Source organism: Sebastes umbrosus, chromosome 20 (assembly GCF_015220745.1).
Source record: "Sebastes umbrosus isolate fSebUmb1 chromosome 20, fSebUmb1.pri, whole genome shotgun sequence".
NCBI classification, from domain to species: domain Eukaryota; kingdom Metazoa; phylum Chordata; class Actinopteri; order Perciformes; family Sebastidae; genus Sebastes; species Sebastes umbrosus.
The window spans coordinates 24,673,035-24,697,651 of NC_051288.1; the positions used below are offsets into that span (position 1 = coordinate 24,673,035).

The 24,617-nt window shown below is 33.4% G+C and overlaps 1 protein-coding gene across 35 annotated transcripts in view; it reads left to right on the forward strand.

The window, feature by feature from the left end:
• The window catches only part of mapta (microtubule-associated protein tau a), a 56,203-nt gene that overhangs the window by 25,518 nt on the left and 6,068 nt on the right, over nucleotides 1-24,617 (forward strand). For 4 of the 35 annotated variants that reach the window (XM_037755198.1, XM_037755197.1, XM_037755200.1 and 1 more), the window contains 13 exons: nucleotides 40-111; nucleotides 2,015-2,113; nucleotides 3,965-3,994; nucleotides 6,549-6,583; nucleotides 7,310-7,450; nucleotides 8,515-8,581; nucleotides 8,723-8,761; nucleotides 8,970-9,223; nucleotides 10,841-10,933; nucleotides 12,068-12,160; nucleotides 12,482-12,574; nucleotides 15,790-15,871; nucleotides 16,012-16,118. In XM_037755198.1, coding sequence (XP_037611126.1) covers nucleotides 40-111; nucleotides 2,015-2,113; nucleotides 3,965-3,994; nucleotides 6,549-6,583; nucleotides 7,310-7,450; nucleotides 8,515-8,581; nucleotides 8,723-8,761; nucleotides 8,970-9,223; nucleotides 10,841-10,933; nucleotides 12,068-12,160; nucleotides 12,482-12,574; nucleotides 15,790-15,871; nucleotides 16,012-16,118 — 1,205 coding nt within the window. Of the gene's footprint in view, nucleotides 1-39; nucleotides 112-2,014; nucleotides 2,114-3,964; nucleotides 3,995-4,849; nucleotides 6,120-6,548; nucleotides 6,584-7,309; nucleotides 7,451-8,514; nucleotides 8,582-8,722; nucleotides 8,762-8,969; nucleotides 9,224-10,840; nucleotides 10,934-12,067; nucleotides 12,161-12,481; nucleotides 12,575-15,789; nucleotides 15,872-16,011; nucleotides 16,119-17,312; nucleotides 17,464-24,617 lie in introns of those variants that run through there. The other 31 variants (XM_037755211.1, XM_037755201.1, XM_037755202.1 and 28 more) reach the window with 31 other exon arrangements.

Sequence of the window (24,617 nt, forward strand, 5' to 3'; positions counted from 1 at the left end):
AACCTCCAGCTTGACCTCCAGTTTACCTTTAATTCACAGAGACTGACGCAGCTCTCAGTGAAAACGGGGTGAAACCCGTGTCTGAACTCTGTGATGACGAGGTGCAACCTGGTACGACCGCCTGCTCTCCTCCGACACCAAAGACTTTATTAACTCAACTTAACCCTCATTCAGCATGTTTCAGTTTGCGTGCAGGTTTTTCAGTTTATTTCTCCTCTTTTTCCAAATAACTTTCTTTTTTATTTCCCAGATTTAATTGAAGAAACGTTCATCTTAGTTTGTTCATTTTCTTCTACCTCACTTTTTTTTAATTTTTCAGCACGTCTTGGTTTAAATGTGCTTTCCTGCCTGTTTTCTAATGTTTGCTTTAAACCTGCTTTTCTGATATTTACATGTGTCTGTGTCTCTATAAACAAAGTGCAATAAATCTAGTACTCAGTGAACATGTAGAATCACCTCTTCACCAGCCACCAGAGGTGTGGACTCAAGTCACAAATTTGAGACTTGACTTGACAAAATCAAAAAACGAGTTGCAACTCGACTTGGACTTAAACACCAATGACTCGTGACTTCACTTGGACTTTAGCCTTTTGACTTGAAAATACTTGATACCTTCACCAAGCCTGAAGATTAAAAAGTATGTTATTTAAAAAGTGTGCTATGAATCAATTCATTTCCTAAATCAACTAATGTTAACGCTATTCCCAGCAAGTCGACAGTTCCCTACATCTTTTTTTTGGCTTGGGACTTGACTCGAGACTTGTCAGTCTTCACTTGAGACTTGACTTAAGACTTGCCTGTCTTGATTTGGGACTTGACTCGGGCCTTGTCAGTCTTGACTCGGGACTTGACCCGAGACTTGCCTGTCTTGATTTGGGACTTGACTCGGGCCTTGTCAGTCTTGACTCGGGACTTGACCCGAGACTTGCCTGTCTTGATTTGGGACTTGACTCGGGTCTTGTCAGTCTTTACTTGGGACTTGACTTAAGACTTGCCTGTTTTGATTTGGGACTTGACTTGGGACTTGTCAGTCTTGACTTGGAACTTTTCAGTCCTGACTTGGGACTTGACCCGAGACTTGCCTGTCTTGATTTGGGACTTCACTTGGGACTTGTCAGTCTTGACTTGGCTCTTGACTCCGTACTTGCCTGTCTTGGCTTGGTACTTGACTCGGGACTTGTCAGTCTTGACTCGGGACTTGTCAGTCTTCACTTGAGTCTTGACTCCGGACTTGCCTGTCTTGAGTTGGGACTTGACTCGGGACTTGTCAGTCTTCACTTGGTTCTTGACTTAGGACTTGTCTGTCTTGATTTGGGACTTGACTCGAGACTTGTCAGTCTTCACTTGGGACTGTACGAAAGACTTACCTGTCTTGATTTGGGACTTGACTCTGGACTTTTCAGTCTTCATTTGGGACTTGACTTGGAACTTTTCAGTCTTGACTTGGGACTTGCTTTTCTTGACCTGGGACTTGACTTGGGACTTGCCTGTCTTGACCTGGGACTTGACCTGGGACTTGCCTGTCTTGACCTGGAACTTGACTTGGGACTTGACTTGGGACTTGCCTGTCTTGACCTGGGACTTTATTTTGGACTTGCCTGTCTTGACTTGGGATTTGTCAGTCTTAACTTGGGACTTGAGTGCAAAGACTTGAGACCTGTAACTAGTAAAACAGAGACTTGGTCCCACCTTTTCAGCCCCACATGTCTGATGAACATGGAGGATAATGTCTCTCTGAGCCTGTGAGGGTTATCCTCAGTAGCTGCTGTCCAGTCTGAGTCCAGCCAGCTATGATCATAGACACTGAGAGTCCACAGCGTGGCGGAGACGAGGGTCAGCAGGTTGAGAACACTCCTTGATCTGTTAAACAGCTCCTTCAAACGTGAGAAATACCACAACAGGAGGTCAGGAGGTGTCGTTTACTAGACCTGAGGATAGTCTGTCAGATTAGGCTGAGATCTAGAGTTGAACTATTCCTTCTCTTCTGACTGACTGACATCATTTAATCCTGCAGCAGCAGCAGAGACGTCTGCAGAGTCAGCCGCTGTTGAAGCTGAAGGTCCTGAGCTCTCAGAAATAGAGAGCGCCTCATGTGAAGACGAGGGGCAGCTCGGTACGCCTCCGGTCTCTGAGCGCCTGCCTCTTTTCTGCTGTTTCTGCATTCAGTTGGTTTTGACATTTTGGGAAATATATTTGCTTTCTTGCTTGAAAAGATTAACAAATCTCACACGTTATTATAAATATGAAGCTACAGCCAGCAGCTGCTGAGTTTAGCTTAGCATAAAGACTGGAAACAGGGGGAAACTACTAGCCTAGCTCTGTCCAAAGGTATTAAAATCTGCCTACCAGCAGCTCTAAAGCTCAATAATAAACTGTGTTTGGCAGCCGTATGAGTAGGTCTGCAACTACTGGTTATTTTCTCAATAAATAAAATAATAATTTGGTCTATGAAACATTAGAAAACAGTGAAAAACCACAATATGATGCCACAAATGTCTTGTTTTGTCTGACTAACTGGTCTAAAACCCCAAAATATTCAATTAGCTTTAATATAAAGCAGCAAATTCTCACATTTGAGATCCTGGAACCATCAAATATTTGGTATTTTTGCTTGAAAAAGGACTAAAACCATTAATGGATTATCAGAATAGTTGCCGATTAATTTCCTTTCAATTGACTAATCGATCAATTGCATGTTGTTGTGTGTTGCTAGCCACACGTTAGCCTCTGGTAATCTTCCATTCAGGAGTGCTATTTGAAGTCAGTGGGGCTAACGTTAAGCTGGCTGTTGATGGGCAGTATATCCGTCCAAACTGTCACCTCGCTGCTTGTTAAACGACAACGTCTTGTTTTTTTATTTCACGTGTTAAATACAGAATATGTGACGTGTTAACGTGGCAGCTATGGAGTTGTTTAAAGGGACATTTGATGGAGTAACAAGTGATGTCATTTATTTTGTTGTTGTGTAATTAGTTAAGTGATTATAATTGAATTGATTTTATTTTTAAAGGTAATCAACGTGTTTTATTTCGTTTGTTTAATCCACACAAGTGTAAAAATGTTAATTTTTTATTTTACAGGGGGTTATTTGCCCGACTATTTCTTAACCGTTAGCTGTAACTTCCTGAACTCTTGTCGCCATCTTGATGTTGCCAGGCGACCAAGATATAACTCCTCCATAAAACTGCAAGTTGTTGTTTTTTATACTTTTTTTTTTTGTGGATTAAACAAACAACATGTTAATTATAGAGCTTGAACGGCTGCTAGCTGTGGCTTCATATTGAACGTACAGATGTGAGAGTGGTGTCGATCTTTTCCTCTAACTTGCTGCAAGAAAGCGAATAAGTGTTGAACTGCTCCTTTAAGTTTTTTATAACCAAAGCTGCTCTTGTGTTTGTCAAATGAAGCTTACTATCTTTTTCTTTCAGCATCATAATTGGAAAAAGAGTGTTTTTGTTCTTTGGCTTCTTCTTTTCTCCGTGCTCACTCTGACGGTTGATAATTTGCTTCAACATGATCATAAACAGACTCAAACATGTCCCTTTTTTTAAAAATAAAAAGATGGTTACATCCTGGCTATTTCAGAATGAAGGGAATGTGCCAAACCCACAGGCAGATTTAAGACTCAAGTGATCTGTTAAACAGATGCACCGCTCCCAGTGGTGGGGAACACCAGAATAATGTTAAAACCAGCTGAAGCACCACATGGAGCACCAGCTTAGGTGGTGGTGCTGCTGCACCACGTCAGACTGGTGGAAACCTGATTGATTGCATATTGATCTCTATGTTTTTGACTGACATATTTAACAGTTATTTTGCTATGGGCTTCCTGCATTAACCGAAGACATGCTGTTTGCGGGCTTTGTATTGATTTCTTTGCAGTGAGTGAGTGTATCGATCAGTTATGAATGACAGAAACTCATTACTAATATCTTTTTCCATTTGTCTCAACATGTTTAAGCAGGAGCAGGAGCAGGAGCCGCAGCTTCAACAGGTAGGCTGTTTTATGTTTTATTGATATCGCACTTAGACTGTATTTATTTACTGCAGGAGATAGATACGAATACAGTTAGAACTCCAGGTGGACAGACAGATGTTCTCTACTATCTGTTTTCATAGTATGTGTGATATCTGAATAATTATAGACTTTTACAGGGTTTAAAGAGAATTAATTAATAAATTAAACCATTTTAAAAGGTAATTTTAGATTGATTGATTCTGTATTACTAAACTAAACTAAAAAATATATATAAATATAAATAAAATAAAAAATATTAATGCATATATACATTTAAAAAATATATATAAAAATATACATATACACAGTATATATATAAAATTAATTTATCAATTCATAATTCTATTTCCTCATTCTGTCCTGAATAATTATAGACTTTTACAGGGTTTAATTTGAACTAATTGATAAATTAAACCATTTAAAAAGAGATTGATTAATTGCATTTGCAGTTAAATTCCGTATTACTAAACAAAACTTAAAAATATGTATAAATACAAATACAATTCAAAATTATATACATATATATGTTATATATATATATATATAAACATATATATATATATAAATTATATATATACTTATATATAAATATATATATATATACAAATATATATATATATAAAACTTATATAAAACTTTTAGGCAGCGCATTCAGATTTCTTAAATATTAAAGTAGGAAACAAATTAATTATGAAGTAGAATATCGCAAAAAATAACATTTTAAAATGTTATTAATTTTGAGATTAAATTTTAAAGCTTAATTATTGATTCGCAATTTAAAGGCAAAATAGGGAAATATAATTATTAATTGGCAAATTTAGTGATTTTTATTTTTTTAGTTTAGTTTATATAAATAAATAATTGTATTAATTTATTACGTATAATTTTTATTATACACTGTAAAAGTTCATAGTTGTTGTGGTGTCACACTCCAGACTCTTTTTATAGCTCTTTAATAGTTTATTTCAAAGGTTTTTGGGGGGGACTGCATTATTTTACAGTTTCCAGAAGGACTTCAGAAAGACTTTATTTCATATTTTAATCACATTTTTACAATGAAAATGCACATTTTAGTGGTGTGTTGTTCATTATGTTCACTGGAATGCATCATCTGTCGTCTGTCACCCCGGTGTGATGCATTAATGTCCATTTCCATCTCATTTTACTTTCATGTGAAGGTTTTTTTCCACCATTGATCACGTCTTGCATCTTCACCTTTTTATAGCTCTCTCAGTTTTTCTATTTAATGAAATATTAAAATAGTCTTTTTTTTATTTTTCTCCTGGACATCAGTTGTCCAGTTCTTTAATTATTATTTTTTTGTTTCAATGGGGAGATGGAAAACGAGTGCTTTGAATGTCATCATTAATCTGCTTTCCAAACAAATTAGCAAAGCCTGGTGCTACTGGAGTCCGCAATGAGTTTGCGTTTGCGGGCGACGGATCAAATCCTGCTGTAGCCGGAGCTGTTGACTTCATGGGAGCTTCCTGCCCCTTGGACCCAGGAAATGAGTTGCTGGGGGAGTGTGGAAAGAGGCTAAGTGAGTCTTTATGGGCCTCTGAAGACCTCGGCTGCGGGTCGGAGATAAGACGGGACAACGGGGGGAGCCCCGAGCGGAACGGAGCCTCGGATTCTCTGAGGGCGAGCAGCCTCGACGCCGCGGAGTGCCTGAATGAAATGAGCAATCTGTCCGGGATGTCTTTAGTTCGCAGCGCGGCTTTGGAAGACCTGACGTCCATCGGAGACAGAAGCTTGTGGGTTAATCAAGGAGAAGAGCTCGAACAAGATGGAGCAGCTTCAAAGTCCAAAAACATCCCAGAAACTCAAGAAAGTCTGTCACACTTTGACTCTCATTCAGAAGATCTACAGAGAAACATTTCCGAGAACCTTTTAACCGAAATGCCATCTGACACGGCGGCTGAAAACAGCAGCAGTGACTCATCGTTACACAGGGCCGACTATTCAAAGCCTGACATTTCTGATGACTCAGACATGAGGAGCATGAGTGTGGCTCAGACCACCGGTACCGCCGAGCTCCAGAAAACTCCCCCCGTAAGCTCTACAGCCAGAAAGTCTATGGTGCCGGTCCCTATTTTCAAAGGTCTGTTTGCCGTTATATTCACCAGTTCAGAGTCCTCTTCAGTTTAACTCCTTCCACTTCTTTCTTTTACAACGCAGCTTCTACTGTATGCCATGCTGCACTCCCCCCCCCTCCGAGTTGTTTCTATTGGACGTTAACTTTTTGACCCGAGGAGAAGCTTGTTGTCCTCCCATTCCCACTTTTTGTTTCATGTCTCCATCTCTGCTCACTCTGCTGGTCATGCGGCCCCCCCTGAAAAAAATCCACTTTATTTGGTTTCCACAAGCACTTTGTGTCACCATGCATGCTGCATATCACCGACATTTGATTTGGTTTCTTTGCTGTGTGAATGTGTTTAGGCACACACCTGGTAGCAAAGGTCTTACATGGGAGGAAATAAAAGAAGAAATGAAAGATATTAAAAAACCTGCTTCTCTCTTCTGTCTGTAGCTCAAGCGAAGATGGATAACGGCTCTGCAGATAAGGTACGTGACCGACAACACTATCATCATTTCTTTTATTAAAGGGATCATTCTGGTTTATTACAAGTTGGAGCATATTTTTGTTGCATCTTTTCTACCAGTTATTGTACCATTGATCTGGAAACGTGGATCCGCAAACGCAGACACTCGCTAACGTTAAACACACAACCTGCGCACTGAGTTATTCATTAAAGGAGTTTGCATAACACATTTTAGTATAAAAAACATCTTAAAAATACATAATTCCCCGATGCTTTGGACTGGCGTGAAGTCATCTCAGGCCCGGCGGAAACCCTAGTATCGGATCGGTGCACTGACTGGCGTACTCGCCGATACACGATCCTGAATTTTGGGCAATATCGGACGCATTTCTGATACTGGTGTTGGAACAACTCTATGCTTGAAACTACGCTGATGCTGAATGTTGTGGTCCATAAAAACAAAACAATGAGCTAAAAGAAACTAAAACGCTCAATTGACGTATTTTGTCATTTATTTGAAGCATTTGTTGCATGTTACTTTTCCCGTCAGACTTTGTTTTTGTCGTGCCGCTTTTTAAAAAGGCGATGAAAATAAGGCCCACGTTGTAATAAACCGGAATAATCCTTTCATCTGTGAAATACAATCATTCTTTTCCATCATTTTTCATTTGTTAAATCATTTTCTGTTCATGATCATTAGAACTTCTTTTGTTTTCTTTTATCCATTTTTTTCCTCCTCATGAAAAAGACTCAAACTGCCATCAAACCAACCTCTTCCCTTAAAAGACCATCCGTAGTCACCAAGGGCAACAAAACACACGCCTCCTCCCGAAACGGGCCCAGCTCCATCCCCGTTAAAGCCAGCAGCACAGGGCCCAGGCAGCCCGGAGTAAGTACGGCTCTGAACGCAGCTGAGAGTTCACACCTGAGCTGAGTTCAGGTTGTTAAAGACGACGGACGGATGGATGCTCAGTTTCCTCGTCTTGTTTGAGAGGTCAAGGAAATATAAATGCATCCATACTAACATTTCTTTTATTGTTAATTACTATAAACACTAACCAAAGACTCATCCATTCATCACTGATTACAGTTTGACTCTCATTTCCTCCACCAGATCAGATTTCTATGATTTTGTCTAATGCAGGGGTCAGCAACCTTTTCTATCAAAAAATGAATCTGTCTGGAGCCGCAAAACATTTGATCATTGTGATGAAGGTAACACAGTTTATAGTCTGAGTATATAGTATATAAGTCTAATGCAGTGAGGGCCAAAGAGACAATGTACGACGGAGTATTAGGGCCACATCGATTAGATTACAGAATAAAGTAATAATATTCCGGGAATAAAGTCATAACTTTATGAGAAAAAAAGTTGTAATATAACGAGACTAAAGTCATAACTTTACGATAAAAAAAGTCGTAATATTACGAGAATAAAGTCATAACTTTACGATAAAAAAAGTCGTAATATTACGAGAATAAAGTCATAACTTTACGATAAAAAAAGTCGTAATATTACGAGAATAAAGTCATAACTTTACGATAAAAAAGTCGTAATAGTACGAGTATAAAGTCATAACTTTACGAGAAAAAAGTCAGAAGTTTACGAGAAAAAAAGAAAATAACACGTAAAATTACTTCTTTATAATATTATGACTTAATTCTCATAATATTATGAATTTATTCTTGAAATCTCAGATTTATTTATTTTTTCCTCAATGTAGCCCTAACACTCCGTCGTACCGTCGTACCATAGACCTACAACAATGATAAATAAAAAGTAAAATGTAAACCAAAAACAGTTATTCATTTCCATTTTTAAAAATCCACAGGGAGCCACTGGAGAGGGGCTAAAGAGGTTGCTGACCCCTGGTCTAATGCAAGTAGAATAAAAGCAGCTTTCTGAGCTCTCTGCTTAAAACTAAACCTTTCGGCCGTTTTGTTGATTTTCAGAGTCTCGGTGGTGCAAAGTCTCAAACCCCAGGAGCCAAACCTTCTGTCAGAACTGCAGCTCAACCAGGTACGGAACGAAAACTTTACTTTTAAGTCTTTTCATTTCATTTACATCCTTTTCATTTTTCTATTTATGTGATTTTTTTTATTTTTATAAGGAGTAAGATTTAAGGATTGCTTATGATGTGTCATATTCTTTGTGATACAGCTAGTGCCAAGAAACCTCCCACTCCAAAAAATGAAAAAGGTAATAAAAACAGAGAATCATTAGAGGTCACTTTTAGCGTTGCATGGGCACAACGCCACAGTCTGATCCAGTCCTGGATCAGACTTGGTCAGCTTTTAGCCGGTAGAGCTCCTAGTCTGTTTATATTTCTATTTATTATTTTCCTTTCATCCACCACTGTTTGAGTTGTGTGAAACTTCTGACTCGTCACTTCTTCCGATTGCTTAAGACGGGAGTGGACAGAACAGCCCCGGCACTCCAAAATCTCCCAATAGCCAAGCGCAGTCTGCGAAGGCGGCGGCCGAGGCCAACAAAGTGAAGAAGATCGCAGTGGTGCGTTCTACGCCCAAATCCCCCGGCTCACTGAAGAGCCGCCCGCCGGCCCCTCTGGCTGCGGCGGCGGCGCCCATGCCGGACCTGAAGCACGTCCGGTCCAAGATCGGCTCCACAGAGAACATGAAGCACCAGCCTGGAGGTGGAAAGGTAAACCTGACTCTGACTCTCCAGCTGTTACACCTCATACTGCAGTCCAGGTCTCTCCTGTAGTCTGCAGATTGGAGGTTTAGATCGGAGCTCTGGAGGCAGAAATACACACAGTTTTTGACGTTTCCTGATAAAAGGCACATGGTATTAATACATACATATTTAAGAAGTTGGAATGTAAACTTAAAGGTGCCCTTTGTGGTCTTAAAAGACATTTTGAGTGCATTTCAAAGCTCTCGATCTACCGGTCAATCTTCGTTCCTACTCTCACCTCTGGTCATGAGGGTTGGGTGATGACCCATAGAACTAGATCGCGGGTAAAAACGGACGAAATGTGTTTTCTCAGGAGGGTGGCTGGCGTCTCCCTTAGAGATAGGGTGAGAAGCTCAGTCATCCGTGAGAGACGCTACTCCTTTGCGTTGAAAGGAGCCAGCTGAGGTGGTTCGGGCATCTAGTAAGGATGCCCCCCTAACCTGGGCGCCTACCTAGGGAGGTGTTCCAGGCACAACCAGCTGGGAGGAGGCCACGGGGAAGACCCAGGACTAGGTGGAGAGATTATATCTCCACACTGGCCTGGGAACGCCTCGGGATCCCCCAGTAAGAGCTGGTTAATGTGGCCCGGGAAAGGGAGGTTTGGGGTCCCCTGCTGGAGCTGTTGCCCCCGCGACCCAACCCGTATAAGAGGTTGAAGATGAGAGAGTGACTTTAGAAACAAGCCCAAAAAAACACAACCTGCGACTACCAATTATAATAAGCGGACTTTGCAACTCTGCCTTCCGTCCGTCTTCACTCGGTTTAAAAAGGGTTGGTATGTATTATTTAATTTTAGTTATTTTTGTATTATTATTATTCTGTATGTGGGGTTGGTATGTTTGTGTTTCTGTCTGTAGATGTTACTTTTTTTTGTGATGAAAATTTAAAAAATAAAATAAAAAAAGATTTCAGCCAAAATAAAAAAATTAAAAATAGGGTTAAAAACTGGCTCCTCCCACTGAGATTTGAATCAGCCAATCAGCGTATTTCTGCCTCCAGAGTCTCTGAGAAATGTTTTAGGAACTAAAACTCCAATCTGCCTTTTGATGTTTCCAGTGCTGTCTGATTAATACAGTCCACTGTGCTTTAAGTGTGAGTGTTTGTGTACAGTGTGTTTGTGTGTGTGTGTGTGTGTGTGTGTGTGTGTGTGTATGTGTGGTCCATTTTAGCATTAAAAGCACTGCAAAGTCTTTGTTCTAATTTGGTTTAAACTACAGTTATGTGTCTGATGTTTTACTGCTGAAATTTAAAGGATCTTGTGTTGTGATATTTATGGACCAAAAATAAATCATTGAAAGTTACCCCTGACGTTTAAACGACAGATCAAACACCCAGAAGAGAGGATGAGCATAAATACTTCATCTTTACTGAGTGCAATGATTCCTGTATTTGGTCCTAAAAGGAAATGAGAGGAAGACCAGTTTGGAGTAGGCCAGTGTTATCTCTCTCGTCCTCTCTGACACAACATCACCTCTCAACCTGCATGTTATACACAAAGTTATCTCTCTCACGCTTCACAACTTAATGTGTCGAACCGTCGTCTCCGCTCAAAAAATCTAAAAGCTGACGTTTTCATTCTTCCAGGTGCAAATCCTTGATCAGAAGGTGGACTATAGTAGTGTCCAGTCTAAGTGTGGCTCCAAAGGCAATGTGAAACATGAACCCGGTGGCGGCAATGTGAGTAACTGAGGGATGAACTCAACACCCAACTCTTGAGTTTCTCTACAGTTAAGATCATCGGAAACCAACTTTTGGTAAAAAAGAAGAAGAAGAAGAAGAAGAAAGTGCTCTCTTATTATTTTTATTTTAAAATACATGAAAAGAAGATGGACTTCTGGATGGAATCTGTACAGTCACAATCTGCTCAATAAGAAATATTAGATTTTTTTTTGTTTGTTCTCAGCTCACTAATAGCTCAAAGTGCATTTAACCAAAAGCTGCTTTAATGCGCATCAAATATAGCTTTTTGGGTCTCACCTGTCCTGGTTCAATAACTGTCACATTCTGCATAATATTTGTATTTTCATGCACTAAAGATATTAGAATACCCCCAGTAGTATCTGCAGTGGTTAAATCAAACCAGTGTGACAAACATACATATTTTTGACTCATTTCATTAAAGCTGCCGTCCTTATAAGGCTTTTAGACACCAGGGACGCTCATTTTTCATGCAAGCATTGCTCACGTCAATATATATTTTTGAACCATTGTTTTTGTCATGAATACTTTAACACAGAACGCAACTAGAATGGCACTCGGAGAGCGCAGACCTCCGCCAAGGTGCCTGACTTTAAAAACAGATCACAGCTCACAGCTGGCGGTATCGTGAGGTGGTTGGCTTGTTTTAAACACGGTGTGTTTCCGTGTAACGTATCGGCGGATGCCTCTCTCATTCAGCAGCCTTGTTATGTCTGTATAACGTTACACTACGTTGTCTCTCATCCTGTCATCTACCGCTTTGTTCTATCTCACCACGGACGGCCAGCAGGTCCTGCACACACATCCACACACGTATCTCTCTGCTCTCAGAAGGGTTGAGGCGGGGTCACGCATAATCAACGCGTCATCAGTCACACTGCGCATGTGTAGGAATCCGTAAAAATATTCCTGAATCTGGATCATGATCCAGATCGCCATCAAAATCTAATGGATTGTTCATTGTGCCACATCCCACCTCTCCAAAACATTCCAGTCTTCATCCCTCGAACATCTTATGTCCTCCATTCTGGGCGGATCCCCCCTCCGGCTGAATCTTCTTTTCTCATTTTAATATTCTGAAGACTTTTATTTTTCTTTCTCGAACTTCTGCAGGTCCAAATCCTCGATAAGAAGATGGACTTGGCTAACGTCCAAGCTCGTTGTGGATCTAAAGACAACCTAAAGCACACTCCTGGTGGAGGCAAGGTGAGGAGTCTCGTTCTTGACTTTCACTTTTGGAATAATTGACCTTCTTAACCTCTGAAATACTTGACCTGAAGGTGGATCATAGTGATTAAAGACAATATCAGACATGTACATGAAGTGGTAATGTGAGGGATCTCCTCATCGGGAGAGTCTTGAGTATCTCAGCAGTTCAGATCATCACACAAATCCTAGTTAAGAATAAGTTAAAGGTCCCTCCCGTCCTCTTTAATCAGCCATGTTCCCTAGTTAGATCTAGTTTCCTCTCCAGCACTGGTCCTCTCTCGCAGCCCAGGATAACCGTCTCTCATATCAACTTTCCAGGTACAAATTCTTGAAAAGAAGCTGGACTTAAGCAATGTGCAGTCCCGGTGCGGCTCCAAAGATAATATAAAACATGTACCCGGTGGTGGCAATGTGAGTAGATGAGGGGTTTGGCCCGTGGCCTCCTTGTTGCTTCTCTTGAATGCATCTTCACAAAGGAGCAGGATGTCAGCGTGCACGAAACCTCCTGTGTGTGTTCAACCCTCCTGACCTCGATACTCCAACACTGTTAACACCTCCTATTAACAGTTTTATCATTAATACACAGGCATGAGCATTTCATACTGATGACTTAGAGTAGCACTAAACCAGAGAGCAGTGGTGGAGCGTAACCAAGTACATTTACTCAAGTACAACAAATGCAAAGTTGCTCAGTGACTGATTAAAGGCATTAATATTATTTTTTTAATATAAATTTAATGACATAGATTAGTTCCAACCAGTCGACTCAATCTCTAATTGGCCTTGAAACAGTAGACGGCGTTTGAGTCATTTTCAACTCATGAAATGCCACAAAAAAATTAGATTTTTATAAATTTGGTAAGTACCAAGTACTTGTACTTTTCTTTATTTTATGCAACTTTAATATTTTACTTTACTACATTTATTTGTTTATTTGACAGCTTTAGTTTACGTACAAAACATATGCAGAGTTAATAAAATATGATGCATTGTTATATATTAAGCTACCCAACGGTTTACACAATTAGGGATGAAATGATTAGTCCATTAGTTGATCGACAGAAAATTAATCAAATTAAGAAAAATGCCAAAATGTTTCATGGTTTAGCTGCTTTTTCTTTGTTTTAAATGACAGTAAACTGAATAAATTTGTGGTCACATCATGACATTTCTCAGTATTTTCTGAATTTTTAGAAACCAAACAATCAGTCGATTGATGTAGAAAATAATCAGCAGATTAATCCAAAATAGAAAATGTCGTCTTATATAAAATTCAGGGTTGTCAATCGATTGAAATATTTAATTGCAAATTAATTTCATTTTTTGTCTGTTCTAAATGAACCTTAAAGGGAGATTTGTCAAGTATTTAATACTCTTATTATCATGGGAGTGGGCAAATATGCTGCTTTATGAAAATATATGTATATATTTATTACTGGAAATCAATTAACAACACAAAACAATGACAGATATTGTCCATGTCAGTTTTTCCTCGCCAAAATTTAACGTAGGTTTGGAGCGTTATTTAGCCTCCTTCATGAAAAGCTGGTATGACCTGGTTGTTACCGATGGATTCTTTAGGTTTTTCTAGTTTCATAGGATGTCAGTATCTTCACTCTAGCTTTAAATTGAGCCTAAAAATCACAAGTTGCATTAAACGTTTGTAGCGTTAAAACAAATTTGTATTAATGAGTTATTATTGCGTGAACTTTGACAGCTCTAATACAAATGCACCTCAACCAACTACAACAGTAAAATCCTGCTTTTACATTAATGCATGAGTAATACAATTCTAATGATACAATACATAAAAGTCAAACAGTCACAGTTTTAATACTTTAAGTACATTTTTCTGATAATACTTGAAGGACTTTAACCTGTAACAGAGTATTTTTTACAGTGTGGTATTCTGAATACTTCCTCCACCACTGCTATAGATGTATTTTTCTCCCAGTAGTTTTGTCTGTACTGTTAGATGTTAATTAGTTGAATCTTTTGGTTGGTGCAGTGCTCACAGTGCTTCTACGGTGTTATGTAATGCTCATGGTCTTCTGTAAGCTTGATAACTCTGTTGAATCTGTGCTTGTCGGTTTGACTGTGATCAGAAAGTTTTACCACCCAAACTGGCCCCTCAAAACAAACATGCATGAATCCTGTGTGTGGTTTTTGTTTTAGTCAAACTGCCTCAAGTTGGAAGATCGGATATTTATTTTTTTTACTAGCAGAAAATCTATAAAGAGAAATAATTAATTCCCTTGTGGTGACGAGAACTAATTGTGTCATAAAGAGAGAGAGAGTCTCTGCGCTGTAACAAAGAGTCTCTGTCCAAACTGTGCCTGTTGAGATGAGCACTGAGATGACCTCAGCAGGGAGACTGAGCGCTTTGTGTTACGAGACAGTCAGACAGGAGAGACGAGACTCTGTGATGCACGGATCAGAAATATGGCTTTTTATATCTACAACACCACGAGCAGTGCGTGATCGATTTAACCCAGGGGTCAGCCACCTGCAGCTCTTTAGCGCCTCTCCAGTGGCTCCCTGTGGAGTTTTAAAAATGGAAATGAATAACTGTTTTTTGTTTACATTTTAATTTTTATTCGTCATTGTTGTAGGTCTATGGTACGACGGTACGACGGAGTATTAGGGCCACATTGAGGAAAAATAATAAATCTGAGATTTCACGAATAAAGTCATAAATATAAGAGAAAAAAGTTGTAATATTATGTTTATAAAGTCATAGGTTTACGAGAAAAAAAGTCGTAGTATTATAAGAATAAAGTCATTATTATAAAGTAGTAATTTTACGTGTTATTTTCTTTTTTCTCGTAAAGTTATGATTTTATTCTGGTAATATTCCGATTTTTTTTTGGTAAAGTTATGACTTTATTTTTCGTAATATTACGACTTTTTTTCTCTTAGTTATGACTTTATTCTCGTAATATGACTTTTTTCTTGTAAAGTTATGACTTTTTCTCGTAATATTACGACTTTATTTCCTCTTAGCTAAGACTTTATTCTCGTAAAGTTATGATTTTATTCTCGTAAAGTTATGACTTTATTCTCATAAAAATTACAACTTTTTTTCTCGTAAAGTTATGACTTTATCCTCGTAATATTCTGACTTTATTCCGTAAATCTCAGATGTTTTTCCCTCAATGTGGTCCTAATACTCCGTAGTACATTGTCTCTTTGGTCCTCACTGCATTAGACTTATATACTATATATATAGACTATAAACTGTGTTACCTTCATCACAATGCTTAAATGTTTTGCGGCTCAAGACAGATTTTTTTTGTCTTAAATGCCTCTTTTGATAGTAAAGGTTGCGGACCCCTGATTTAACTTATTACTAAATGTTTTTAACAAGAAACTGGATAATTTTTCTGTATTTCTTTTATAAAAAAATCCTCACCGATTCTAGTCCAAGACTTTAATATATAACCCAGTTTGTCTTCATGTAGTGTTTTATTGATGTGTGTTTCCTTCCCGGTAACGGTTGTAGAAAACTAACAGGTCTGTTTTTTAGCACCAGTTAATCTGTAGCTGCATGTAAACTTTATAGTTTAGAGTGACATGTGTTGCTTTAAATTGAATTGTTTCTGCTCCCTGTTTTGTCGCCTTCACAGGTTCAGATTGTGCACAAAAAGATTGATCTGACCAACGTTCAATCGAAATGTGGATCAAAAGTCAACATGCGTCATAAGCCAGGTTTGTGTTCGTACTTTTAGTGCAGGACTTTTACGTTTTATGTTACCTGTCTCTTGTCCATACTTTTAAAATGTATGTTTATATATATATATATTTCTTAAACGTATTAATAATGGTGCTATATGTTCTGTTTTCATCAGGTGGTGGAAATATCGAGATAAAAAATGAGAAGCTGGAGTTCAAAGTTCAGTCTAAGATCGGCTCTCTTGACAACATCGGCCACGTCCCCGGAGGTGGAGGCAGAAGGGTAAATACATCACAACCAAACTCCATGTTAAAAACACTAGATTCAATTCTTTATTATTAGTGTATCGTAGTTGCCCTTCTTCATGTTATCCTGTCCTGCCAGTTCTGCTGGTTGCATGGCCAAATCTTTTTGTCTGCATCGATGGAGAGTTTGCTCGTCTATTTTCTTTAGAAAAACAGTTTCCACTCGTGATATAGTACCTGAACGCAGCACGAGATCACCAGATCCTTTAGAGAAATGTATATAATAATAATATAATAATAATAAGAACAGTGAACTTTGTAGTGAAGATTATTTATCATAATGTCAAATAAAATAGTATGAAATAATATCAGGTCTGTATCATGGAAACATATGTAGTATTAGTGCATTAATAATGCAGCAATGTATATTTTATATTCATTTCCCTGGTGTTTTGGTGCGTAACGGTCACAATAAACATAGTAAGAGAAAAGAAAAATAAACAAGTCAAGCAAATATTAATATAAAATAGAAATCTGCAATAAAAATTAGGTAAAATATATATTTTTAAAAATGAAAAGAGCTGTAAAACTGAAGAAGATGGAATGTGTAAAATATTAGTGTGCAAATGTTCACAGTTTTAAGAATATAATAATTTTCTAGATTCATATAAATGTATAGAAATGCAGGAGATAGAATTTTTAATTAATTAATTAATTCATTAATTAATGAATTAGTTAGTTGGTTGGTTGGTGGATCAGAAATGTCCTCCCTACTTCAGAAACCAAACATACAAACTCAAAAATCTGAGCTTTTCAACAGCTAAGTCTTGATTTTGCAGTCATGCTTGCAGCCTTTACTAACAAGGTTTTGAAATGGCTGGAAGACTTTTTCTAACCTACAATGCAGCTCATGATCTGAGATTTTAAAGTCATCAACACTGATATTTCAAAGGGTTTCACACACAAAACAAACAACCGTTTTAAGAGCTACAAATGCACCGCCAAGTCCTTCATCTCTCATCCTTTCCTCCCCTGAGTTTGTGCGCTTTTCTCCCTCTTTTGTTCAAGCCTCCATCTTCTCCATCCAGCTGATTTTATCATAAATTATTGATTTTGTTGTTCATTATCTTCTGTTTCTTCATTGGTTATGTTGCATTTTAATTTCTGTTGATGCCATCACGTGTATTTTCGTTGCATGCCTTGTCATTCCTCTGCTGGGGCTCCTCTGTAGAGGGAGAAGGGGAAGGAAGCAGAGGGGAGTACCTCAGACAGCCCTTCAATCCCCTCCCCCGCTGTCACCCCCCCTCAGTCACCTCAGACTGTCCCTTCAGCACCCATCACACCCATCTTGACGAACCCCCTCATAAAGATTGAGGACTCCTGTAAGTACTCACGAGCTGTGTGTTGTTAGTTGCTTTGAACAACAGCACAAATGGGTTTTTTTTTTACTTCGTTTTTTGCAACTTTTTACAGGTTTCGAGGGGTTAAACATGCAATAAAAGCATACATACTACATTACATGGCCAAAGTATGTGGACAACTGTTCCAATGCCATTAAACACCTGTCAGTCAGTCATCAAAACTTTGAGAACCCCTGGAATAATATGTCATAAAAATGTAATATAAAAAATGTTTCATAATATAGTATGCCATAAAGACAGTCATGAAAATGTTATGGTGTATTATGTCATGAAAAAAACAATGAAAAAGTCATAGTATAGTAAAAAATAGTACGTTGTAAAAAAAAGTCATAAAAATGTCATAGTTTAGTGTGTTGAAAAAAAGTCATAGTATAGTTGTCGAAAAATGTCATGAAAAGACTTCATAGTATAGTATGCCGATAAATATTATTAAAAAACGTCATAGTATAGTATGTTGAATCATTTTATTAAAGAAAGTCATAATATAGTATGTCGAAAAATTTCATGAAAAAAGTCATTTTATAGTATATCGAAAAATTTCATGAAAAAAAGTCATTTTATAGTATATCGAAAAATTTCATGAAAAAAAGTCATAGTATATTATATCGAAAAATTTCATGAAAAAAGTAATTTTATAGTATATCGAAAAATTTCATGAAAAAAAGTCATTTTATAGTATATCGAAAAATTTCATGAAAAAAAGTCATTTTATAGTATATCGAAAAATTTCATGAAAAAAAGTCAGTATATTATATTGAAAAATTTCATGAAAAAAGTCATTTTATAGTATATCGAAAAATTTCATGAAAAAAAGTCATTTTATAGTATGTCGAAAAATTTCATGAAAAAAGGTAATTTCATAGTATATCGAAAAATTTCATGAAAAAAAGTCGAAGTATAGTATATCGAAACATTTCATGAAAAAAAGTCATTTTATAGTACATCGAAAAATTTCATGAAAAATGTTATAGTATAGTATATCGAAAAATTTCATGAAAAAAAGTGATTTTATAGTATATCGAAAAATTTCATGAAAAAAAGTCATTTTATAGTATGTCTAAAAATTTCATGAAAAAAAGTAATTTTATAGTATGTCGAAAAATTTCATGAAAAAAAGTAATTTTATATTATATAGAAAAATTTCATGAAAAAAAGTCGAAGTATAGTATATCGAAAAATTTCATGAAAAAAAAGTCATTTTATAGTATATCGAAAAATTTCATGAAAAAAGTCATTTTATAGTATATCGAAAAATTTCATGAAAAAAAGTCATAGTATATTATATCGAAAAATTTCATGAAAAAAAGTCAGTATATTATATCGAAAAATTTCATGAAAAGTCATTTTATAGTATATCGAAAAATTTCATGAAAAAAAGTAATTTCATAGTATATCGAAAAATTTCATGAAAAAAAGTCGAAGTATAGTATATCGAAAAATTTCATGAAAAAAAGTCATTTTACAGTATATCGAAAAATTTCATGAAAAAAAGTTATAGTATAGCATATCGAAAAATTTCATGAAAAAAGTCATTTTATAGCATATCGAAAAATTTCATGAAAAAAGTCATTTTATAGTATATCGAAAAATTTCATGAAAAAAAGTCATTTTATAGTATGTCGAAAAATTTCATGAAAAAAAGTCATTTTATAGTATGTCGAAAAATTTCATGAAAAAAAGTAATTTTATAGTATGTCGAAAAATTTCATGAAAAAAAGTCGAAGTATAGTATATCGAAAAATTTCATGAAAAATGTTATAGTATAGTATATCGAAAAATTTCATGAAAAAAAGTGATTTTATAGTATATCGAAAAATTTCATGAAAAAAAGTCATTTTATAGTATGTCTAAAAATTTCATGAAAAAAAGTAATTTTATAGTATGTCGAAAAATTTCATGAAAAAAAGTAATTTTATAGTATATCGAAAAATTTCATGAAAAAAAGTCGAAGTATAGTATATCGAAAAATTTCATGAAAAAAAAGTCATTTTATAGTATATCGAAAAATTTCATGAAAAAAGTCATTTTATAGTATATCGAAAAATTTCATGAAAAAAAGTCATAGTATATTATATCGAAAAATTTCATGAAAAAAAGTCAGTATATTATATCGAAAAATTTCATGAAAAGTCATTTTATAGTATATCGAAAAATTTCATGAAAAAAAGTAATTTCATAGTATATCGAAAAATTTCATGAAAAAAAGTCGAAGTATAGTATATCGAAAAATTTCATGAAAAATGTTATAGTATAGTATATCGAAAAATTTCATGAAAAAAAAGTGATTTTATAGTATATCGAAAAATTTCATGAAAAAAAGTAATTTTATAGTATGTCTAAAAATTTCATGAAAAAAAGTAATTTTATAGTATGTCGAAAAATTTCATGAAAAAAAGTCATTTTATAGTATATCGAAAAATTTCATGAAAAAAAGTCGAAGTATAGTATATCGAAAAATTTCATGAAAAAAAGTCATTTTATAGTATATCGAAAAATTTCATGAAAAAAGTCATTTTATAGTATATCGAAAAATTTCATGAAAAAAAGTCATTTTATAGTATATCGAAAATTTCATGAAAAAAAGTCGAAGTATAGTATATCGAAAAATTTCATGAAAAAAAGTCATAGTATATTATATCGAAAAATTTCATGAAAAAAAGTCAGTATATTATATCGAAAAATTTCATGAAAAAAGTCATTTTATAGTATATCGAAAAATTTCATGAAAAAAAGTAATTTCATAGTATATCGAAAAATTTCATGAAAAAAAGTCGAAGTATAGTATATCGAAAAATTTCATGAAAAAAAGTCATTTTACAGTATATCGAAAAATTTCATGAAAAAAGTCATTTTATAGTATATCGAAAAATTTCATGAAAAAAAGTCATTTTATAGTATATCGAAAAATTTCATGAAAAAAAGTCATTTTATAGTATATCGAAAAATTTCATGAAAAAAAGTCAGTATATTATATCGAAAAATTTCATGAAAAAAGTCATTTTATAGTATATCGAAAAATTTCATGAAAAAAAGTCATTTTATAGTATGTCGAAAAATTTCATGAAAAAAGGTAATTTCATAGTATATCGAAAAATTTCATGAAAAAAAGTCGAAGTATAGTATATCGAAACATTTCATGAAAAAAAGTCATTTTATAGTACATCGAAAAATTTCATGAAAAATGTTATAGTATAGTATATCGAAAAATTTCATGAAAAAAAGTGATTTTATAGTATATCGAAAAATTTCATGAAAAAAAGTCATTTTATAGTATGTCTAAAAATTTCATGAAAAAAAGTAATTTTATAGTATGTCGAAAAATTTCATGAAAAAAAGTAATTTTATAGTATATCGAAAAATTTCATGAAAAAAAGTCGAAGTATAGTATATCGAAAAATTTCATGAAAAAAAAGTCATTTTATAGTATATCGAAAAATTTCATGAAAAAAGTCATTTTATAGTATATCGAAAAATTTCATGAAAAAAAGTCATAGTATATTATATCGAAAAATTTCATGAAAAAAAGTCAGTATATTATATCGAAAAATTTCATGAAAAGTCATTTTATAGTATATCGAAAAATTTCATGAAAAAAAGTAATTTCATAGTATATCGAAAAATTTCATGAAAAAAAGTCGAAGTATAGTATATCGAAAAATTTCATGAAAAAAAGTCATTTTACAGTATATCGAAAAATTTCATGAAAAAAAGTTATAGTATAGCATATCGAAAAATTTCATGAAAAAAGTCATTTTATAGTATATCGAAAAATTTCATGAAAAAAGTCATTTTATAGTATGTCGAAAAATTTCATGAAAAAAAGTCATTTTATAGTATGTCGAAAAATTTCATGAAAAAAGTCATTTTATAGTATGTCAAAAAATTTCATGAAAAAAAGTCATTTTATAGTGTCGAAAAATTTCATGAAAAAAAGTCGAAGTATAGTATATCGAAAAATTTCATGAAAAAAAGTCATTTTACAGTATATCGAAAAATTTCATGAAAAAAGTTATAGTATAGCATATCGAAAAATTTCATGAAAAAAAGTAATTTTATAGTATATCGAAAAATTTCATGAAAAAAAGTCGAAGTATAGTATATCGAAAAATTTCATGAAAAAAAGTCATTTTATAGTATGTCGAAAAATTATATGAAAAAAAGTAATTTTATAGTATGTCAAAAAATTTCATGAAAAAAAGTCATTTTATAGTATGTCGAAAAATTTCATGAAAAAAGTCATTTTATAGTATGTCGAAAAATTTCATGAAAAAAAGTCATTTTATAGTATGTCGAAAAATTTCATGAAAAAAAGTCATTTATAGTATGTCGAAAAATTTCATGAAAAAAAGTAATTTATAGTATGTCGAAAAATTTCATGAAAAAAAGTCGAAGTATAGTATATCGAAAAATTTCATGAAAAATGTTATAGTATAGCATATCGAAAAATTTCATGAAAAAAAGTGATTTTATAGTATATCGAAAAATTTCATGAAAAAAAGTCATTTTATAGTATGTCTAAAAATTTCATGAAAAAAAGTAATTTTATAGTATGTCGAAAAATTTCATGAAAAAAAGTAATTTTATAGTATATCGAAAAATTTCATGAAAAAAAGTCGAAGTATAGTATATCGAAAAATTTCATGAAAAAAAAGTCATTTTATAGTATATCGAAAAATTTCATGAAAAAAGTCATTTTATAGTATATCGAAAAATTTCATGAAAAAAAGTCATAGTATATTATATCGAAAAATTTCATGAAAAAAAGTCAGTATATTATATCGAAAAATTTCATGAAAAGTCATTTTATAGTATATCGAAAAATTTCATGAAAAAAAGTAATTTCATAGTATATCGAAAAATTTCATGAAAAAAAGTCGAAGTATAGTATATCGAAAAATTTCATGAAAAAAAGTCATTTTACAGTATATCGAAAAATTTCATGAAAAAAAGTTATAGTATAGCATATCGAAAAATTTCATGAAAAAAGTCATTTTATAGCATATCGAAAAATTTCATGAAAAAAGTCATTTTATAGTATATCGAAAAATTTCATGAAAAAAAGTCATTTTATAGTATGTCGAAAAATTTCATGAAAAAAAGTAATTTTATAGTATGTCGAAAATTATATGAAAAAAAGTAATTTTATAGTATGTCAAAAAATTTCATGAAAAAAAGTAATTTTATAGTATGTCGAAAAATTTCATGAAAAAAAGTCGAAGTATAGTATATCGAAAAATTTCATGAAAAAAAGTCATAGTATATTATATCGAAAAATTTCATGAAAAAAGTAATTTTATAGTATATCGAAAAATTTCATGAAAAAAAGTCATTTTATAGTATATCGAAAAATTTCATGAAAAAAAGTCAGTATATTATATCGAAAAATTTCATGAAAAAAGTCATTTTATAGTATATCGAAAAATTTCATGAAAAAAAGTCATTTTATAGTATGTCGAAAAATTTCATGAAAAAAGGTAATTTCATAGTATATCGAAAAATTTCATGAAAAAAAGTCGAAGTATAGTATATCGAAACATTTCATGAAAAAAAGTCATTTTATAGTACATCGAAAAATTTCATGAAAAATGTTATAGTATAGTATATCGAAAAATTTCATGAAAAAAAGTGATTTTATAGTATATCGAAAAATTTCATGAAAAAAAGTCATTTTATAGTATGTCTAAAAATTTCATGAAAAAAAGTAATTTTATAGTATGTCGAAAAATTTCATGAAAAAAAGTAATTTTATAGTATATCGAAAAATTTCATGAAAAAAAAGTCATTTTATAGTATATCGAAAAATTTCATGAAAAAAGTCATTTTATAGTATATCGAAAAATTTCATGAAAAAAAGTCATAGTATATTATATCGAAAAATTTCATGAAAAAAAGTCAGTATATTATATCGAAAAATTTCATGAAAAGTCATTTTATAGTATATCGAAAAATTTCATGAAAAAAAGTAATTTCATAGTATATCGAAAAATTTCATGAAAAAAAGTCGAAGTATAGTATATCGAAAAATTTCATGAAAAAAAGTCATTTTACAGTATATCGAAAAATTTCATGAAAAAAAGTTATAGTATAGCATATCGAAAAATTTCATGAAAAAAGTCATTTTATAGTATATCGAAAAATTTCATGAAAAAAGTCATTTTATAGTATGTCGAAAAATTTCATGAAAAAAAGTCATTTTATAGTATGTCGAAAAATTTCATGAAAAAAGTCATTTTATAGTATGTCAAAAAATTTCATGAAAAAAAGTCATTTTATAGTGTCGAAAAATTTCATGAAAAAAAGTCGAAGTATAGTATATCGAAAAATTTCATGAAAAAAAGTCATTTTACAGTATATCGAAAAATTTCATGAAAAAAGTTATAGTATAGCATATCGAAAAATTTCATGAAAAAAGTAATTTTATAGTATATCGAAAAATTTCATGAAAAAAAGTCGAAGTATAGTATATCGAAAAATTTCATGAAAAAAAGTCATTTTATAGTATGTCGAAAAATTATATGAAAAAAAGTAATTTTATAGTATGTCGAAAAATTTCATGAAAAAAAGTCATTTTATAGTATGTCGAAAAATTTCATGAAAAAAAGTAATTTTATAGTATGTCGAAAAATTTCATGAAAAAAAGTCGAAGTATAGTATATCGAAAAATTTCATGAAAAATGTTATAGTATAGTATATCGAAAAATTTCATGAAAAAAAGTGATTTTATAGTATATCGAAAAATTTCATGAAAAAAAGTCATTTTATAGTATGTCGAAAAATTTCATGAAAAAAAGTAATTTTATAGTATGTCGAAAAATTTCATGAAAAAAAGTAATTTTATAGTATATCGAAAAATTTCATGAAAAAAAGTCGAAGTATAGTATATCGAAAAATTTCATGAAAAAAAAGTCATTTTATAGTATATCGAAAAATTTCATGAAAAAAGTCATTTTATAGTATATCGAAAAATTTCATGAAAAAAAGTCATAGTATATTATATCGAAAAATTTCATGAAAAAAAGTCAGTATATTATATCGAAAAATTTCATGAAAAGTCATTTTATAGTATATCGAAAAATTTCATGAAAAAAAGTAATTTCATAGTATATCGAAAAATT